The sequence below is a fragment of the Pinus tabuliformis genome, chromosome 3_2 (genome assembly GCF_031772625.1).
Source record: "Pinus tabuliformis cultivar Carrire ecotype Pingquan chromosome 3_2, CPIR1, whole genome shotgun sequence".
Taxonomy (NCBI): domain Eukaryota; kingdom Viridiplantae; phylum Streptophyta; class Pinopsida; order Pinales; family Pinaceae; genus Pinus; species Pinus tabuliformis.
This window is the reverse complement of record NC_142302.1, coordinates 989,578,982-989,597,115: the sequence shown is the minus strand read 5'-3', so window position 1 is coordinate 989,597,115 and position 18,134 is coordinate 989,578,982. Positions and strand designations below refer to the sequence as shown.

The following is an 18,134-nucleotide window of genomic DNA, read 5'->3' as shown; positions in this document are numbered from 1 at the left end:
GTTGGAGGCCTCTTTAAGTGTTGTGTTCAGAAGGTTGGCAGCCCTATAAGGCAGCGTATCATTGGAGGACTGTATGAAGGCTATCTACAGTAATTAGGTGGACTGAGGGGTGTGTTTAGGGTGTTGTAGCACTCTGAGTTTGTGCCCTAACCAGTGATCAGGTTTGCCAAGATATGCTTCAGTCCTTGCTGCATATGAAAGGTGCCAGATCAGCAGCCTTGTCATGATCAGTGAAGCAGCGAAGGAAGGAGAATCTTATTGAAGGAAAGCCTCAGTATTTTGGGTAATTGGTTGAGTTGTCCTAGGCCTATCATCTGTTGCATATATCTTCAGTCCTTGTTATCAGATCTGCAACCTCATTGTGTCATCGTTACGGAGAAGATCTTTAATGTCCTATTTGGCAAGTCAAGTATTGACTTCAAATCATTATACTCTATCTCTCTCTCTCTGCTAAACTATTAAAGAATGTAAGAAGAATTGATCAAGGGTTTCCCCACATTGGGGTTTGTCCTTGGTGGTCCCACATCTTGTGTCCTCTTGTCTTGGCTTGTCTTCTATTGTTTATGTATATGTTCTATCTGCACTTTACTATCATGTTGACGTGATTGCTAATCTGAATATTGACATTGGGCTAATATGAAAAATTGAAGTAAATTGCTCTAAGCATAGAACATACCTAAATTTAACAGTCTGACTTAGCATCTAGAGGGTTAAGTTTTTGTAGTCGTGAGGTCTTGGATATCTCACTTTGATCTAATTATATAAGAAGTGAATTTTATGGGTTTTCCCCTTGGAGGTGTTTTGCCCTGGCTTGGAACCTATATCTTGTGTTCTTTGTTTTCTTGTGATCTTCATGTATACGTTTTCATAATTGCTTAATGAAGAAGAACATAATTAAATAAATGAAAAACCAACAAATTTCACAAGTAATTATCAAAGAAAGGAAAATCTAATCTAATCGTAAAGCCTCCTAATTTTCCAACATGGAATAAGAGCTAAGGTTGAATAAGGAGGCCTTAAGATCACATTTTGTTGGCTCAAAGGTTTGAATTCTGTTGCATCCTGGAAGGTCTTCGAATCTCTCTCTGTGGTTTAATAAAGTTGACAAATTGTTGTAATTGGCCAAGATTTTGGACATACAAATAATCTTTGTGTTTAAACTTGCTCGATGTTTTCAATGACTACTGAAGCATGCTATATACATAAATTTTGAAATAACATCACATGTATGAAGGATCACACCTGTTGTATAACCATATGGCTCGTATAAGGACAAACAACTCGCTATGACTATCTTGTAGCTCGTATTAATTGAGAGAGGCTTGTGTATGTTTCCTATGGCACACATTAATCAACAGTGTCTCGTAGAGATTCGATGTATATGTTTTGTGGCATCAATGGTTTGTTTACAATTTCTGAGCTCGTACTCATGATCGTAACAATCACACCGTGGCTTGTATCTCTTACACAATTGAAGGTCCGCATTTTACAACGATTAATATGACTCGAAGGTTGACTCACTTATTGACCTCGCACTATGGTAAAATCTCACTATATTTCCATGGTATCATGTTTCTACTATAGTGTCATCGTCATGAACATGTAGTGTTTCAACATACAATAGTTCGCATATTTTATGACTCGCACAAAATTTACAATGACATCGCATGGCATCACACTCTCTTGTTGGTTCGATTTGGTCCAATGGCTGAACAACTCGTTCTCACATTCAATTAAAAATAATGTCACTGCACGTCTCTGTGTTGACTCGCATTTGTGACTTGCAAATGAGGTAGTGACTAGTAATGCCTTCATGACAATGGATTTATGATGTCGACGTAAAAGAAACAACATCGGGTTTCTTTGAAAAGCTCGTTTATTTTCTTATGGAGACTTGTATCAAATTTTTGTGGATCATTGAATATTAGATGCTCGCAGTTCAAACTCAAAATGCACGTGACCCATTCTTACAGTAGCTCTGATTTGTGTCTCTAATGGTCTCGCTATACTCTATAGCAAATATCCATTGGGCAGTGGTTTGTAGACAAACCACTCATCGTTGCCAAATTGCTCAGTGGCTCAATCTCCCACAGTGGCTCAAGATTGTGTGACATGTAACATTATCTCATTGCTTGTAGTTCTGTTTGTATATAGCGGCCCAAACTCACATATAGGATTGGTCAATAGTAGAAGATGTATATGGTTGCGTTTCGACTTACTTTATGGACGAAGCCGACTTTGAGTTTGAAAGAAATGATGATGTCTCTTTTAAAGGATATTGTTTAGGTCCAGATCTTTGTAAATTGGACAGGAAAATTTGTAAGAGGTATGTATACTTTACAAACTATGATAAGCAGCGACGTTATTGTTGGCATTATGACACACATGTCCTTGATGGCAACTCTCACAGATGACAGATCACAGTTCAGGCTCACAGAATGAAGAAAGAGAGGTATACGCAGGTTCCCATTGACCAAGCCGTGTGTACACGCAGGTTCGCAGACCAAAAGGCACGTATGGCATACACACGCACTTTCACGAAAGGAAAGGCGCATACATGTTGGAAAACTTGGTTTTGGTCCGTGGTATTTGGTCCATGGTATTTTGATCCATGGTATTGGTCCAAGGTATCTTGTCCGATGTGTTGACCCCAGGTATTTGGTCCAAGGTATTGATTCTAAGTGGTTTTGGACCATGGTATTGAGTAAGGCCTAAGACTATAAAAGGAGGAGAAGATCATTAGGCAAAGGCACTCATGAATTGAATATCTAATGAAGAGCAAGATCTAGAATACAAGTGATTGGGTTATGGTGCACAACTGGATCTGAATCAAGGATGAACCTGAGCGCGTGATGAAGGATAAGTTCTATTGATGGGTCAAGATCTTAAGGCTTGAAGAGAAGTATCTTTGTGTGATTTTGATCTTTTATCTGAATAATTGGCGCATGTCGTAATCTGTAAATATGATGATCTGGGTATAACTGATGTCTGAATAATTGTAAAGGTTAAAATCATCATTTACAGATCTGTACGCAGGTTCATTATAGCAAAGGCGTGTATACACGCTGGTTCGGCATTTCAAAAGTGTGTATACGCAGGTTTTCCTTGATACAAGTGTGTATGCACGCAAGTTCGTCACATTGAAGTAGCGTACACCTCATAAAAATATGCTTTAGCTACTTCTAATTGCTGTTACAATGTTCTGGGTTCTGTCTTGGGTTTTGGTTACTGTTACTGTGTTCTAGTTATAGCATTCAGAGAAGTGATTGTATGATTCAGTTTTGGTTGGTGCAAAGGAGATTGGTTGATGCAGATATATTTGACGTTTGATTGATGTTATTAATGGATCTAGTTTGAAAATTTATGAAATGTGGTCCCTGGAAGAAAAGAAAAGGTTGTAGCCTTTTGTAGGTTAGCACCTATGTACTAGTACATCAGCTAGTACAAGAGCTAGGGGGTTGTAGCTCCCTTCCAGGAGAAGCTAGAGAACGAGAGAAGGTTGTAACCTTCTGCAAGTAGAAGCTTGCGTACTGGTATAAGACTGCACCAGTACAAAATATTGTAAAAAGAAGTTTCTTATTAAAAGAAAGATACAGACAATTGCAGCAGGTGGTTTTCACCCACATTGTGTTTCCACCTTATATCTTGTGTTCATGTGTCTGATTGTCTGTTTTATTTTTACTACTCCTAGTTACTGTTTAAAAGGTTCTGATGCACAAATTAAAGATCAAAATATGAAAAATTAACTAAATTATAAGTTTACAAGGTTCCTTATATACAGTTGCCTATACACGCAAGTTTCATTAACTGAAGTAGCGTATATGAATCAAAATATGGAAATGAAATATTATTGACTTGCTAATACTGATTCACCCCCCCTCTCAGTATTATTTCCAACAATTGGTATCGATGCATCATCATTAAAATTGTTAGGGTTTTGCAATATGTTTGTAGGGTTTTTCTATTTCATTGGTGGCATAATTGCTAGGATTTAGAACCTTAGAGTTTCTATACCTACATTGAATTAACCCTAGGAGAGAAAACCCTAACCCTAATTATTTGTTACCTCTAAAGGAATCCCTAGTTTTTGGGAAATGGACTCTAGGGTATATATTAAACCCTAGCAAAAGTTGGATTAAGACAAACTTAGGGCTTCAAGTCAAAACCCCAGGACCTACTGTGTCCGCTAAAAGTAAAACCCTAATAAAGATTTGGTCATGAAATTTCTAGGGTTTATAGCTAGAACCCTAGAACTACACTTTTGAATAATCATAGAAACCCTTGATTGATAGGATTGGCATCATCCTCCTGTACTTGCATATTTTGCTTGGTTGTACTTGTTGGTGAGAATTGCAAATACATAATGAAGGCTATCAAAATGATGGAAGCAAGATGAGAAGGATGGAAGGACAAAGTAATGTAAGATTCATGCTTGATGATGACTTCTTGATAATGGTGAGCATAATGGAAAGAGGGAAATGTTGTTGTTCATAAAAGATAAGTGCTCTATCTCTCTTCTTGTACTATTATTGATTTCTTTAGTAAATCTAGTCTCTTGCTTTATTTTCATTACTTGATTGTAACTATTCTTTTGTGATCTCCCCAAATAGGATTGCAGGTACATGCTGAAAACTATTTGGGCTAGAAGAAGTTTTAATATCAAAACAAAGTTTGTGACAAATCTTGGATATAGAGGGAGGTTCAAAGGGAGCTTTGAACCTTGAAGGGGTTGTGGATTCAGAGTAAGCTTTTTATCCAAAAAGAGCTAAACTATGATTTTAAAAGGAAGTTTTGATTCAGAGGGAGCATTTCAACTCCCAAGTTTTAAGGCAAGTCTTTGAGTATTATCTTTAAATTATATTTAAAGGCTAAAGCTATGATAGGCTTTTGAAAAGCCTTTGTCCTGGATGAAGTACATATACTTCAGTGGCAAGCTTGGACTTGTTAAGATAAATTATCTTAATAAGAGGGAGCATTAATAGGATAACAATAGGGACAAACATTCTCCAGATTTAAGAAGAATGGCCCAGAGTCCAAACTATTGTTGAGGGTAGACATTCTCCTAGTTTAGGAAAAATGGTCCTTAACGCCTAGTTACGCAGTAGAGTAGATGCCTTTCTATGATAGAGTGGGTGCCTTTGCCAGGCTCGATTACTTGTTGAGTGAGCTTTTCAGCCTAGAATGAGGCATATGATGTTAGGGTTTGACCAAGATAATGGCAACCCTTTAATGTAAGGATCCTTTAGGGTTTTGACCTTGTGATGTGAGGGGTTGAATGTCCTCTAGGTTTTGGCCAACCATGCATAGTTGGAACACTGATGTTCCTAAAGGTTTGACCTTGGTGATGGAAAACCTGTACTAGTCTGTATACCATGAGGTTGAGGCGTCGACTAGATCATGGTGACTAGTTGTTGCACCTTAGGCTAGGTAGTCTGTATGATGGTACATAGGGTTGGTACCTTGGCAGCAACCTAGATGGTACCTAGATCCCTATGAGAGGTTGGGTTGGTACCTTGGCAGTAGCCTAGATGGTACCTAAATCCCTATAAGATCTTGGTTTGATACCTTGGCAGTAGCCTAGATGGTATCTAGATCCTTGGAATAGTATATGCTAGTTATGATGTTGATTCGGCTCTTCCTATGATCTCAATTTGAGAAGTATCCTTGCACTGGTTATGGAATTATGAATACCTCCCTAGTTAAGAGGGAGTGTTGGAAAATGTAACTAGGTTCGGTCTTCATAATTGTCATTGTATTTATGTCATTATATATTTTATGTAAAATGCAAAAGAAGAAAAAGAAATATTATTTTTCTAGCATGGGTTTCATGCTCAAGAAATCATTATTTTATTTTGGGTCAAAAACCCCTCTAGGTGCCAAGTCGGCCTACCTGTCAAGTCTGCCCTGCCCCAATGGACTTGTTTATTCGCACCCTTTTGGACAATATAAAGAGAGGGAAGATGGAGCTCATTTGGACATACACACTTGGATGTTTTTGGTCTGGAATATCACAAATAAGACATAGATGAAGAGGAGGGTCGAATTATGAGAGGAGGAGTTTCTTCTTGAGCTTAAATTCTGTGAAAGTTCTACCTTGATACATCTCTTGTTACCGACCTCTTAATGATGGATTTGCTATCCTAAAGGAGGGTCTGACTTGGCATTTAGAGGGTGAAGTTTTATGTGGTCATGAGGTCTTGGATATCTCACGTTGATCTGATTTTATAGGAAGAGAATTTTCTAGGTTTTCCCCTTGGAGGGGTTTTGCCCTGGCTTGGAGCCTATATCCTGTGTTCTATGTTTTCTTGTGATCTTCATGTATACATTTTGATAATTGTTTGATGAAGAAGAACATAATTAAATAAATAAGAAGCCAACAAATTTCACAATCAGTTATCAGAGAAAGAAAATCTAATCTAATAGTAAAGCCTCCTGCTTTTCCACCAGTAATGAGAAGGGAAGATTTCCTAAAACATCAAAAATTTATGTTTAGGTTCTACTTCAAATGAAAGGGGCACTTGCAAGGAAGGATATCACTATTTCTATTACTCCCGCTAAATGTAATAATTATGCTAATGTCAAATTCGCTAACCAGTTAATGATTCCTTTGTCAAATATAATCAAAAGGCTAGATTTTTGGGACAAGACACCATATGACATAAGCAATTTACAACTGAACATTAGAGATTATATCATTGTATTGCAAATTTACAGCCAGTCCCTTATGGAACAATGAACATGACATAATTTTGGGTTCACCCTCAATGGAAACATTGGGAACTTTCATCTTTAACACGAAAAGGAAGTTTTGACATTCTCATAAAAGAAGAGGATAACATTACAACACGTTAAATTGGAGAGAGATTCAATAACATCAAAAAACCTTAAAGATATTTCAAAGATGATCCTTTAGGATACCAGGAAGACAATACAATAGAAGCAAAAAGAATATGACAAAATTATCACAAATAAAGATGAAGAAATGTTGTTCCTTAAGAATCATTGTCAAAACTTGATCGCACATACTAAGAAGTTACAGGATGAAGGGAAGTTGCAACAAGAAAGACTAATGCAACTTATCATCAAGGAATAACTTATGGATAGAGAAACAATGACTAATCCTACAGAAATAGAGAAGTCGTCAGCTATAAAAACCCAAAGTGTGGAAAAAGGAACCAATACATATCCAAACGAAACCTCATCACTATTAAATTTCCATGAAACTCTACAACTACTTAAATGAGTAACTAAAAACTGAAACTAGTTTACTTTTACCAAAATACAATGTTTCTTAACAGCTTATAAGCAACGTAATAAAACACCAGAGATAAAAACACATCACACAAATTGACACAATTGTTTACCAGGGAAACCCAAATGGGAAAACCTTATTCCTTTGATGTAGTATTTATTGATTGAGCTTGAGCAATTGAATCTCTTACAAGGCAATTTGTCTCACTGAGAACCCACATGTTCTCTTGTTGAACTAGCTTGGACTCACCCTGCAAACCCTTGATCCCTGCTCCTACTTCCTTGCGCAAATCCTAGCCCTACTTCTTGTGCACTAGGCCTCCTATTTCCTAGTGCAAGAGAGCCATATCAAGGGTACTTAGTTGTTATGAGTACTATTATTCAATCTGAGCTGTGTACGTTCAAAGAAGCTGTAAAACACAAAGTCTGGAAGGGGGCAATGAATGAGGAATATGAATCCATCATGAAAAATGATGTCTGGGATGTGGTACCTAGACCAAAGGACAAGTCCATAGTCACCTCAAAAGGGCTATACAAAATTAAACATGGAGTTGATGGGAGTGTTGAAAAATATAAGGCCAAGTTTGTCGCTTGAGGCTTCTCTCATAAGGAAGGAGTGGACTATGACGAGATATTTTCACCGGTTGCCCATATACCACTATCTGATCTATTATTGCTCTCGTTGCCTCTCAAGGATGGAGCCTACACCAAATGGACGTTAAGGTTGCTTTCTTACATGGCTCACTTAAGGACAAAGTCTACGTAGAACAACCTAAGGGGTTCAAAGTGCAAGATCGAAGGACACACGTGTGCAGGTTGAAGAAAGCCCTTTATGGGTTGAAGCAAGCCCCTAGGGCTTGGTATGAGAGGATTGATAGCTATCTTATGAAGCTGAGATTTACAAGGAGCGAAGCGGATCCTAACCTATACTTCAAGGTTGAAAAGGACATGCCTCTCATTTTGGTCCTTTATGTGGATGATCTCTTTTTGACAAGTGCAGACCATCTCATTTATCAATGCAAGAGGGAGTTGGCTTCCGAGTTCGAGATGAAGGACCTAAGTATGATGCACTACTTCCTAGGATTGGAAGTCTGGCAAAAGCCAAGTGAGATTTTACTTTCCCAAGGAAAATACATTGTGAAGTTGCTCAAGAGATGTGGGATGGTGGATTGCAAGTCTATGTCTACTCCGATGGAACTCAACTTCAAGAAGCTATATGGAAGTGTTGTTGGGCCCGAATTGGCAAACCCTTCCGAATATAAACAACTTGTGGGGGGCCTGATGTTCTTGGTAAACTCTCGTCCTAACATATGCTTCGCTATGAATATGTGGAGTCAATTTATGGTCGATTTTCATCACATACATTGGATTGCTGCTAAGAATCTCTTGAGATATCTCCATGGCACAATCAACTATGGACTGAGATACACTGCTGGGAATTTGAGGCTACATGGATATATTGATGCTAACTGGGTTGGCAGTGTGGTGGATCGTAAGAGCACATCTGGATGTTGCTTCTCATTGGAGTCTACTTCAATTTCTTGGATGAGCAGGAAGCAGAAATCGGTTGCTCTAAGCACTGTCGAGGCTGAATACATTGCAGCTAGTATGGCTTGTTGTTAGGCTATTTGGTTGAGGAAGCTTTTTAGTGAGATATTTGAGCACATGTTGGATACCACTATGATCTTCTGCGACAACCAAAGTGGGATTCGCCTTTCAGAGAATCCTATGTTCCACGACTGCTCCAAGCACATTGATATCAAGTACCACTTTATCCGAGATATGGTACAGTGGAGAGCAATAAGGCTCCAACACATCAGGACTAATGAGGAGGTCGCAAACATGAATCCTATGTTCCATGACCACTGCAAGCACATTGATATCAAGTACCACTTTATCCAAGATATGGTACAGTGGAGAGGAATAAGGCTCCAACACATCAGGACTAATGAGGAGGTCGCAAACATCCTCACGAAGCCCTTGGGGAAGGTCAAATTCTTAGTCTTTAGAGAAAGACTTGAGTCATGGAAAGACCCTCCTATGAGGGTCCCACTTGAGTTGGACATTGAGCTCTGGGAGCTCCTGGGGGCTTGGGGTACTTCTTGGAGCTATGAGCAACCATAGGGTGAGTGGTTCACCTTTCCCTATTGGTGCATTGTGTACAAGGTGAGTGGTTCACCTTTCCCTATTGGCGCGTTGTGTACAGGGTGAGTGGTTCACCTTCACCTGTGATACCCCGTGATGGTTGATTGTGTGTAGGGTGAGTGGTTCACCTTCCCCTACGATTGACATATGCATAGGATGAGTGGTTCACCTTTTCCTATGGCATATGAGCAGAATGAGTGGTTCACCTTCTCATGTTGATGCCCTAGCATACATCCTACCCATGTAGTCTGGGACTCATGGGAAGTACCTCTCATCTAGCCAATGAGTTGGGAAACGTGGATAGGGACCATAGCACTACCAATGGACGCATCGTGTACTGTTGTACTCCCTATGTCTAGGATGAATGGTGTTCAACAACTTGATCTGGGATCAAGGCTAACTTTTGTCAGTGGAGAGTGGCAAGGTATTGTGACATAGTCTCGATCAATCCTTCTTCACTATTCATATCAGTGTTCCGCAGAGCAAAGATGGTACATGATGACACGATGGCATGATGATCGATGATTGGCAGGTGGAATTCTCCCTAGTTGAGAGGGAGTGTTAAAATTGGCAACTAGGGCCAAATTCCATCTTGGGACAGATCATTTGATGGAGATGATGATTGCATTAAATTCCTCTTTTCGAGAGGACCAAAATTGATATAAATATCATCTCATTTGGACAAGTAGAATTGTGATTTTGAATTTATGCCCACTCATGTGCAAACTGTTCAGGTCGGCCACATCATCATGTAGGCTCATGAAGTCCAATGGACATGACTCTTCACCAAATACAAGTGACCTTTCACCTCATTTGGCATCATCATCACTCACATATTCTTTCTCCTTCTCTCATTGGTTTGTACAACATTGGACATTCTCTCTCTCACATGTGTGGCACAAGAAAGACAAATTTCTGGGCTGAGTTGCAAGGCCAAAAATTTCTGGAAGCAGACCAAGTTTGACTAGCGTTGACCAGGGGTTCTTTGACCAGCTTTGACTACAAGTTTTGGAGGATTATTTCTGTCATTTTAGGCCGCATTTCTGGACACAGAAAACAAGGGAATCTGGGCAGTTTTACCAGTGCTGACATCAGGGTTGACTGCAATTTTGACCGCAGAAATTACAGCAGCTTTTCTCTCTCCTTTGACCGAATTTGACTGGACTGTTTTGGGCTGATTTTGACTGACAAGGAAGGCCGAGTTTGACTGTGGTTGACCGAGCTCAAGGAGGCAAGTTTGACAGCTGCTTTGACCATCTTTGACTTTCTGGTTAGGGATGATTTGACTGCAGTTGACTGCAGATTTTGACAGGGCTGTTTTGACTTTGAATTTGGCAAGTCAGTTTGACTTTTGTACTCTCTCTATGTTGAACATTTTGATATAATAATAAGAAGAATTGATCGAAGGGTTTTCCCCACAATGGGGTTTTTCCCTGGCATCCGCCAAATCAGGTGTCCTCTTGTCTTGGCTTGTCTTCTGCATATTGTTTCATGTTCTACCTACTTTTACTGTCAATGTGATTAATGGTTAATGTGATTGCTATTGGATATCTAAATTGGAAATTGGAAATTGGGCAGCTAAAGGAACATTGAAGTAATTGTGCTAAGTATAGAACATACCATTGTCAACTAAATTTAACAATACGCAAGTTAATCCAATATGCTTAGCCTAACAATTATAAATTTGTAAAGGATGGCAATCAATCTTATTGCTTTCATTTATATAGTGCCAATCATATTATATTTCTCAGCATCTCCAGCCAGTAGAAAACCAAGCCCCGGTTTTATGTTTGTAGTGACAGGTCTAAAACATTACTATCCTGAAACAACACGTTAACTGGCAATGGCTCAGAAACAATCTTCTTTAAAGACAAAGGGTTATATCTCAATATGGAGTGAATAACTCAAAGCCTCCCATCTTAGAAAGCCCTTATTAAATCACTACAGTTGTTCATATCCAACCATTGAATTAATATCAATGCATGGAGACAAGAAAGACAAAGAGCCAAGCCAAATGTCAACCTCAATCAACATATGCACCTGTAGAAACCACGCATTTCAAATCATTTTATGTAGTTGAAAGGAATTAACACTCCCCACTCACCCCTATGTTTTTCTTCGCTTTAGACTTCTAACAACTAGTTCTTTATTTTTGGTGAGTGTTTCTATCCAAAGTATTCCCATCGAGACCTCTAGTTATAAGGAGTTTGTTTGGTGTAGCCAAGATTCAAGATTTTCTTGTTAATTCTTTATCAAGTGCCTAAAATGCATGTCAACCCCTTCCCAGCTAATGTGTATTACTGATACCTTTTTTAATCTTGTTGGCAGAAGAATGCAGAAATAATACAGGCAAGTTAAATAAATATGCACAATTGCTTATCAATTTGATATACTAACCTCACTGCAAGCATGATGTGCACAATTTGTCCAATCCAGGTTTGCTGCTCGGCAATCATCATATGCATGAATCAGCTCATGAATTATAACTTGATCTACTTCATCTTGAAAAGTCATATGGTTACTGCACACCAAAATCTGCCACAAGAAGGAAACACAAATAAGTGCATCAAAGGTTATCTTTCTAGCCGACATGTAGTCAATAACCTCATACCAAATCCTTAATTCAAATTAAAAGTATACAAATATCTATGCCTTTAACATTTATACTAGCTTGCATTTCACATATCTTGTTTAATATACATCCCTACAAAACATACTCAAAGAGCACTACATAATCATAATATGTATCCATTGAACAAAAAATAAAGGAACATGAGTGTATATTTCCCCCTTGCATATGGAAACCCCCTCAAGAAAACTGGGCAAAACTTAACCTTGACAGGGCAACTAGAGGAAACTTGTGGTCTGCTGGAGAAGTAATCTGGAGGACATAGTAATGTTAAGGTATTGTATTTCAAATTCCTAGGGAGATCTACAAACAATAGAGCAGAAGTGGATGCCATAGTGGAAGGAATAAAATTAAGTCTTAAATTGGGCTTCAGGAATATAGAGGTTGAAGGGATTCCAAAATTATCATTGATCTACAACAAGGTAAGGACTCATAATATTTACAAACTAAAATTGAATGTCTTAAACAAGCAGTAGCAGGAGGACCATTTAATTTATACAATTAAATACAGACAAAAAAGGAATGGAACAATGTAACGGTTAGCCAATGTGGTGAGGGATAAAGTTATAAACAGAGCGGGGTTAAGATATCCATTGTCATTAAGGATTTCAAAGGGAAAAGAGGTGCGAGGAAGCTTTGAAGGCCCTGTGCTAAATCCTAAGTTACATCCCCAGGTGACATCCTAACCACCTCACTTATCTCCCTCATCCTTATTACCTTTGTCCATATCATATTTATTATGCACTTATCTCTCAATTGTCAGCAATCTTTAGTGGCTCCTCGAAGTAGAGAATAATGTACTTCCCAAGATCCCATCAACATGCAAACTTAATAATCCCAGTTGACCGGCAAGTGAGCGAGAGAATATCAGCAGGTGGGTTCATTCTCCAGGTTTATTCCTCAGTCAACAGATAAATATCTCAGAGCATGCAGATAAAAAGCATGGAGAAGGCATGACAGAAGGCAGTCCCTCACGTCCATCATGTTTGACAAGCTGAGGGAGGAATTTGGATAATCTATGGAGACATAGGGCCAAGATTGTAGTTTGTGGAGTGTAATAGAGTTTAGTAAACAAAAACAAAGATGCCATAGAAGATGGACTGGGATGCCATGACAGATAAGTTGCATCAGGTTATGGTGGCTCTAAAAAATGTAGATCTTAAATGGAGACTTGGGCAGCACTGTCGATGAGTATGGGAAATCATCTGCCATAGAACTTCTAAAGGGTGAAAGATGAAACGCTGCTTCTCACCAGCTGCCTCCAAAGGATCAAAGATTCAAAACAGACCAAGGCCTGAAAAGAAGCTATATTAGACAGATAAAGGGAGTTGTATACAATATTAAATCTGCTATAACCAAGGGTGAATAACTCTAGACCTGACCAGCAGGTGTCAGCACGCAGAGGGACTTCAGACTTCAAACCAGCACATCCCCAATACGTCACCAGTCTCCAGATGAGCTTTGATCATGGAAATTCCAGTACATCTTAATTTTCTATTGTGTTATAAAATAAGTTCTAAGAAAACAGAAAAGCTGGTTGGAAGTAGTTTTCTATTTGCAATCCATATTATCCTGTATGCAGGATGTGTTGATTTTTGTGTAGCATCGGGAGGTATTTCCACATGGCTAAGAGGTCTTCAAGTCGACCTGGATAAAATATGTAAAATTTATTTTTTATTATATCAAGTCGGCCCAGGAAAGTCAAATTGGCCAGCCAGTCCCTTGGGTTGTCACAGCCCATTCAACATGTATAAATAAGACATTGTGATGCCTCATTTGACCACCAATGAAGAGGAAGTCTGAGCAAGAATAAATCTATTTTGGAGATCATCCTTTCTTTCTTTTATCTCTGTCTCCTGGCCGAACGTGTGAGAAGACAACCGAACTTGACCACAGAAGTTTGACTGGATTTTTACCATAGGGCATTGACCAAATCTGACTGCAGGCTGACCACAGGAGGGCCGAACGTGCAGACTGTTGACCGCAGACTGCAGGGTTGAACGCACGGCCTAAATTTGACCACATTCCTGTTTGACCAGGCTGAGTTGACCAGCATTGAATTTCTGATTTTTCGGCTAGTTTGACCAGCATTGACCAGCAGATGTTTTGACTAGATTTGATTTGTATTTGACTTGGAATCTTGGCACACATTTCTCGACAAATTGTTGATTTGTAAACCTTGCCGAAGAACAATTTCTCCTAAAAAATATTGCTGGGTTTTCTCAAGTTTGCGTTTCCAGGGTAAAAATATTATCTCTATTGTGCAAGACTCTCCTTCTATGATTTTTACTGTTCCCACCGCATTTACTGTTGAGATTTTGTGTAATTGCTCAATGATATCAATGGCATAAGAAAATTGTTTGGAATTCATTAGACAGCAATATCAGATCACGAAATCTACTGAACATCTTGTAGAATTTCAACATGGAATCAGAGCATTGTTGAAAGAACATCCATTGAAGTCAGCCTACGATACCAGTATTCAGTGTTGACCAGAGAAAGATTTGTGCTTGGTCATTGGGATGAAACCCTCACTAATGATGGAAAGTTACAGGAAATTGATCAGTTTGATGATGATCTTTGTCATGATCTGAGTGTTCTCAGAGGAATAGACCCAGTTGAGCAGGCAGATAAGTAGCCTGTTGGAGAGACAACATTAGAAACCAAATGTGCCAATTCCAGCCCACAAAACAGATGTACAGCCTCATCAAAATGACATCAAACTTGAATTGATGCCCAGGCCAGAAGATGATGGTTTTGAAGATTGTATATTGAATGCTAAGGCTGCTAACGAATTTGACGACATCTCTTTTTTATGAAGACCAAGGATGAGGTCTTCAGCAGGATGAGTTCAAGGCTCAAGTAGAAACTTGACAGGGAAAAAGAACAAGGTTTTGAGGTCAGATAATGGAGGAGAGTATACTTCCAAAGACTTCAATGATTTTCTGCCATGGAGGCAAGGACCAAGAGGGAGTTCACAGTTCCCTACAACCCTCAGCAATTTCCTCCTTGATCATTGTTGAAGAAAAAGGTACCAAGGAGGTGTTTACTAGTGCATTTACCTTTTGCCTAGGAAAACACTTTAATACACCTTTTTAGCATGTGATTTTATGAGTTATATTAAAGTCATGATAATGTCACTTTATAAAGTACTTTAGGTACTATGTACCTTTAATATTAAAGTTACTTTATGTTTTAAAGTTGACTTTATGTGGAGAAAAAAAGTACATGGTACAAAATATGAAGTGATAAAGTGACTAGGAGTCATTTATGAGGGGGGCCACATGAAAAGGGGGTCAAGTGATGGAATGATCTCCACCATTGATCTAGAGGGCTGAGATCTAATGCCAACCCTTAATCAAAAAGGGTTAGGGTTTCCTATCTAATGAGAGCTAGAGGGAGACAAAGGTGAGAAGCTCTATTATTATTCTTGTGCATTTGTAGAAGTGAAAAGAAGAGCAAAGGAAGAGAAGTATGCTGTGATAGCAAGGCTGAACAGTATGCTGTGATAGCAAGGCTAAGCAAGCAGAACGTACAGCAGAGGCACCAGGCACGATCTCCATAAATCCGAGTTTTCAGCTGGGTTCCAGGCACTCAGATCTAGGAATCGAGTAGTGTGGCAGGCCGAGATTCCAGGCTGGTTCTGCGTGGGTTATTTATGGAGAGCTGAGAGGGATTCTCAGTAAAATTCCTGGAGTATTTCAGAGTTGTTTCTAGCTCATGTCCTCTGCCAAATACACTGTCTGTTGGCCCAAGTTTTAAGGTCTCAGACATTGCAAATCTCATGTCAGAGTTCTGGAGTACAGCCCTCAATTTTCAGACATTCCAGCACAAGTTTTGAGCAGGATATTCAGGTCGAAACTGAAGGATAAATGTTAGTATGAAAGTGTAATTCCAAGGCTGGAATAAAGCTACCTGTGACACACTAGTTCAAGTTTGTCAGGCAGCTCGAATTTTGAGGCACATTTCCAGAAGTTCTAAAGCAAGCACAAGGAAAGAGATAAGTACCCAAAGTGTGTTTGTAAGCTGTAATTATTTTCCTCAGAAATCAAATAATAAATTCTCCTTAGTACTGGTTTTCCCCATTGTGGGGTTTTCCAGGGTCAAGTTAGAGTCTAGACCAAAAATCACTGTGAAAAAATCTGAGTATGCTTGTGTTATTATTTTCTTATCAGAGGGAAAATCAAATGAAGTAGACTAATCCTGAACAATGTTGCACGAAGCGGGGACGAAACGGGGACGTTTTTTGGAAGCAGGGACGCAGAAGCGTCATTTTCCAAAAATCTAGGAAGTGAAGCGTCTGCGGAAGCATCTGCTATATGTATATATATATGTATATATATATATATATATATATTATATTATATTTTTTTTTTGCATTTATATTCAAAACAAACAACCCAAATACCAAATTAGTTGAAGAAGACATGAAAACATGCATATTTTTGCATAAATCAAGATAGACATGGCATCCATGATTCAATTATAGTTACTAGTATGTACATCAATGATTAATTATTCGAGCATCAACCATCTATATTCTAGCAATTACAAACATACATCAAATTTTTAAGCATATTATAAAACATAAAACATTTAAGCATATTATAAAACATAAAACATAGAGCATATTATGATTTATCTAGCAAGTGAGCAACTGTCAACATTTGTCATGTCCAAAATTCAAATAATAATGTTTACAAAATAGGTCACTTGGTCACCGCCAAGACAAAAAGGTTCAAATTCACAAGCCTACAAGTCTAACGATTAATCTATGACAAAAGTAGTAAATTGTGAATATATCTACTAATATCTCCTCCTTCCACCACGAAGAGAACGTGGCGGTGGGCCTCCATGTGGTGGCAATGAAGAAGATGGTGCCTGTGGAAGTTGTGGCACTGAAACTGATGAAGACGAACCCCCTGTTGTTGGCGTTGAACCATGGAACCTAAGAACCAAGAGACCAGATGGGGGTGGCATCTCAACTCGATCATCATCATCCTCGAATCGCTAATTGCATGCATGCTCCCAAATGGACCAGTGCTAAGCATATAGTTGCGCAATACACAGATCCGGAAAACTGAAACACGGATCGGAAAAACCGAAACGCAGATCGGGCCGTAACTTGTAAGGTTCCGAAATGGCAGGAACCGTATTTTTCAGCCCGATCCGCATTTCGGAGGGCGGATCACCCACGGATCCGTATGGATCGCGGATTGGGCTTTTGATCCGGGGGGGGCATTTCCTGCAACACTGATCCTGAATGTTTCAAAATAATTTGTATTAACAGTTTACATATCGGCGGTACAATGATGTGTGGTTTGACGATAAGTCCACTTGGGCGAAGCTCAAGAGACCGCGGTTCAAATCTCATTGAGTACATGACCTGCTGTGGTGGCGGCTCAAGAGCAGATTCCCCACCCCCGCCTTGGCAGCACGAGAGTCTCACTTTGCTAAAATCATAGGATCTTAGTATATCGACTTGCAGGTAGTTGGATGTACTCTTGGTGTTATAGTGGCAGCTACGAGGATTGATCCTGGGTCTCCCATAGATTAGGACTGGTAGTTACCAATTCACCATGTGGTTAAAAAAAAACAGTTTATGTATCAGCTAACTTGTGGGAGCTGTGGGCATTAAATTTTATGCAAAAACCTTGAAACTGGGAGGGCTACACAAAACTAAAAAATTCTAGAATCAAGAGATAAGTATTTCCAATGATATTTTTTTCTCCTTTCTTATTTTTTTGGTCAGCCTCTTGTCCTTTTATTTTGTATGCTTTGGATATCAGAAAATGATTGCTTGGTTATAATTTTTCCCTTTTTTCCATGACCTCCTGAATGGGGTTTGCGAAAAGGAAGAATTGTTCTATTGCGGAGGCTGCCAAGGTGATGATTCATGCAGCAGATGGCAGCATCGAGAAGTACCAAGCAAGGTTTGTGGCAAGAGGGTTCTCCCAGAAAGAGGGAGTGGACTACGAGGAGACTTTTGCTCCAACCACCAGATGGTCAAGTTCTTGTATGAACTAAGGGCTCGAGCATAGACTCGGGATGAGTGACTAGTTGTACATATTGTTAGGATGTCCAGGACCATGCCAAATGATTGGAAGAG

General features: G+C 39.1%; 1 protein-coding gene across 2 annotated transcripts in view; it reads right to left on the bottom strand.

Moving 5' to 3' along the window:
- The window catches only part of LOC149183934 (mitochondrial inner membrane protease ATP23-like), a 146,170-nt gene that overhangs the window by 116,394 nt on the left and 11,642 nt on the right, over window positions 1-18,134 (bottom strand). For both annotated transcript variants that reach the window (XM_089417329.1, XM_089417330.1), the window contains exon 3: window positions 11,794-11,931. In XM_089417329.1, the coding sequence (XP_089273455.1) occupies window positions 11,794-11,931 (138 nt within the window). The remainder of the gene's footprint in view (window positions 1-11,793; window positions 11,932-18,134) is intronic.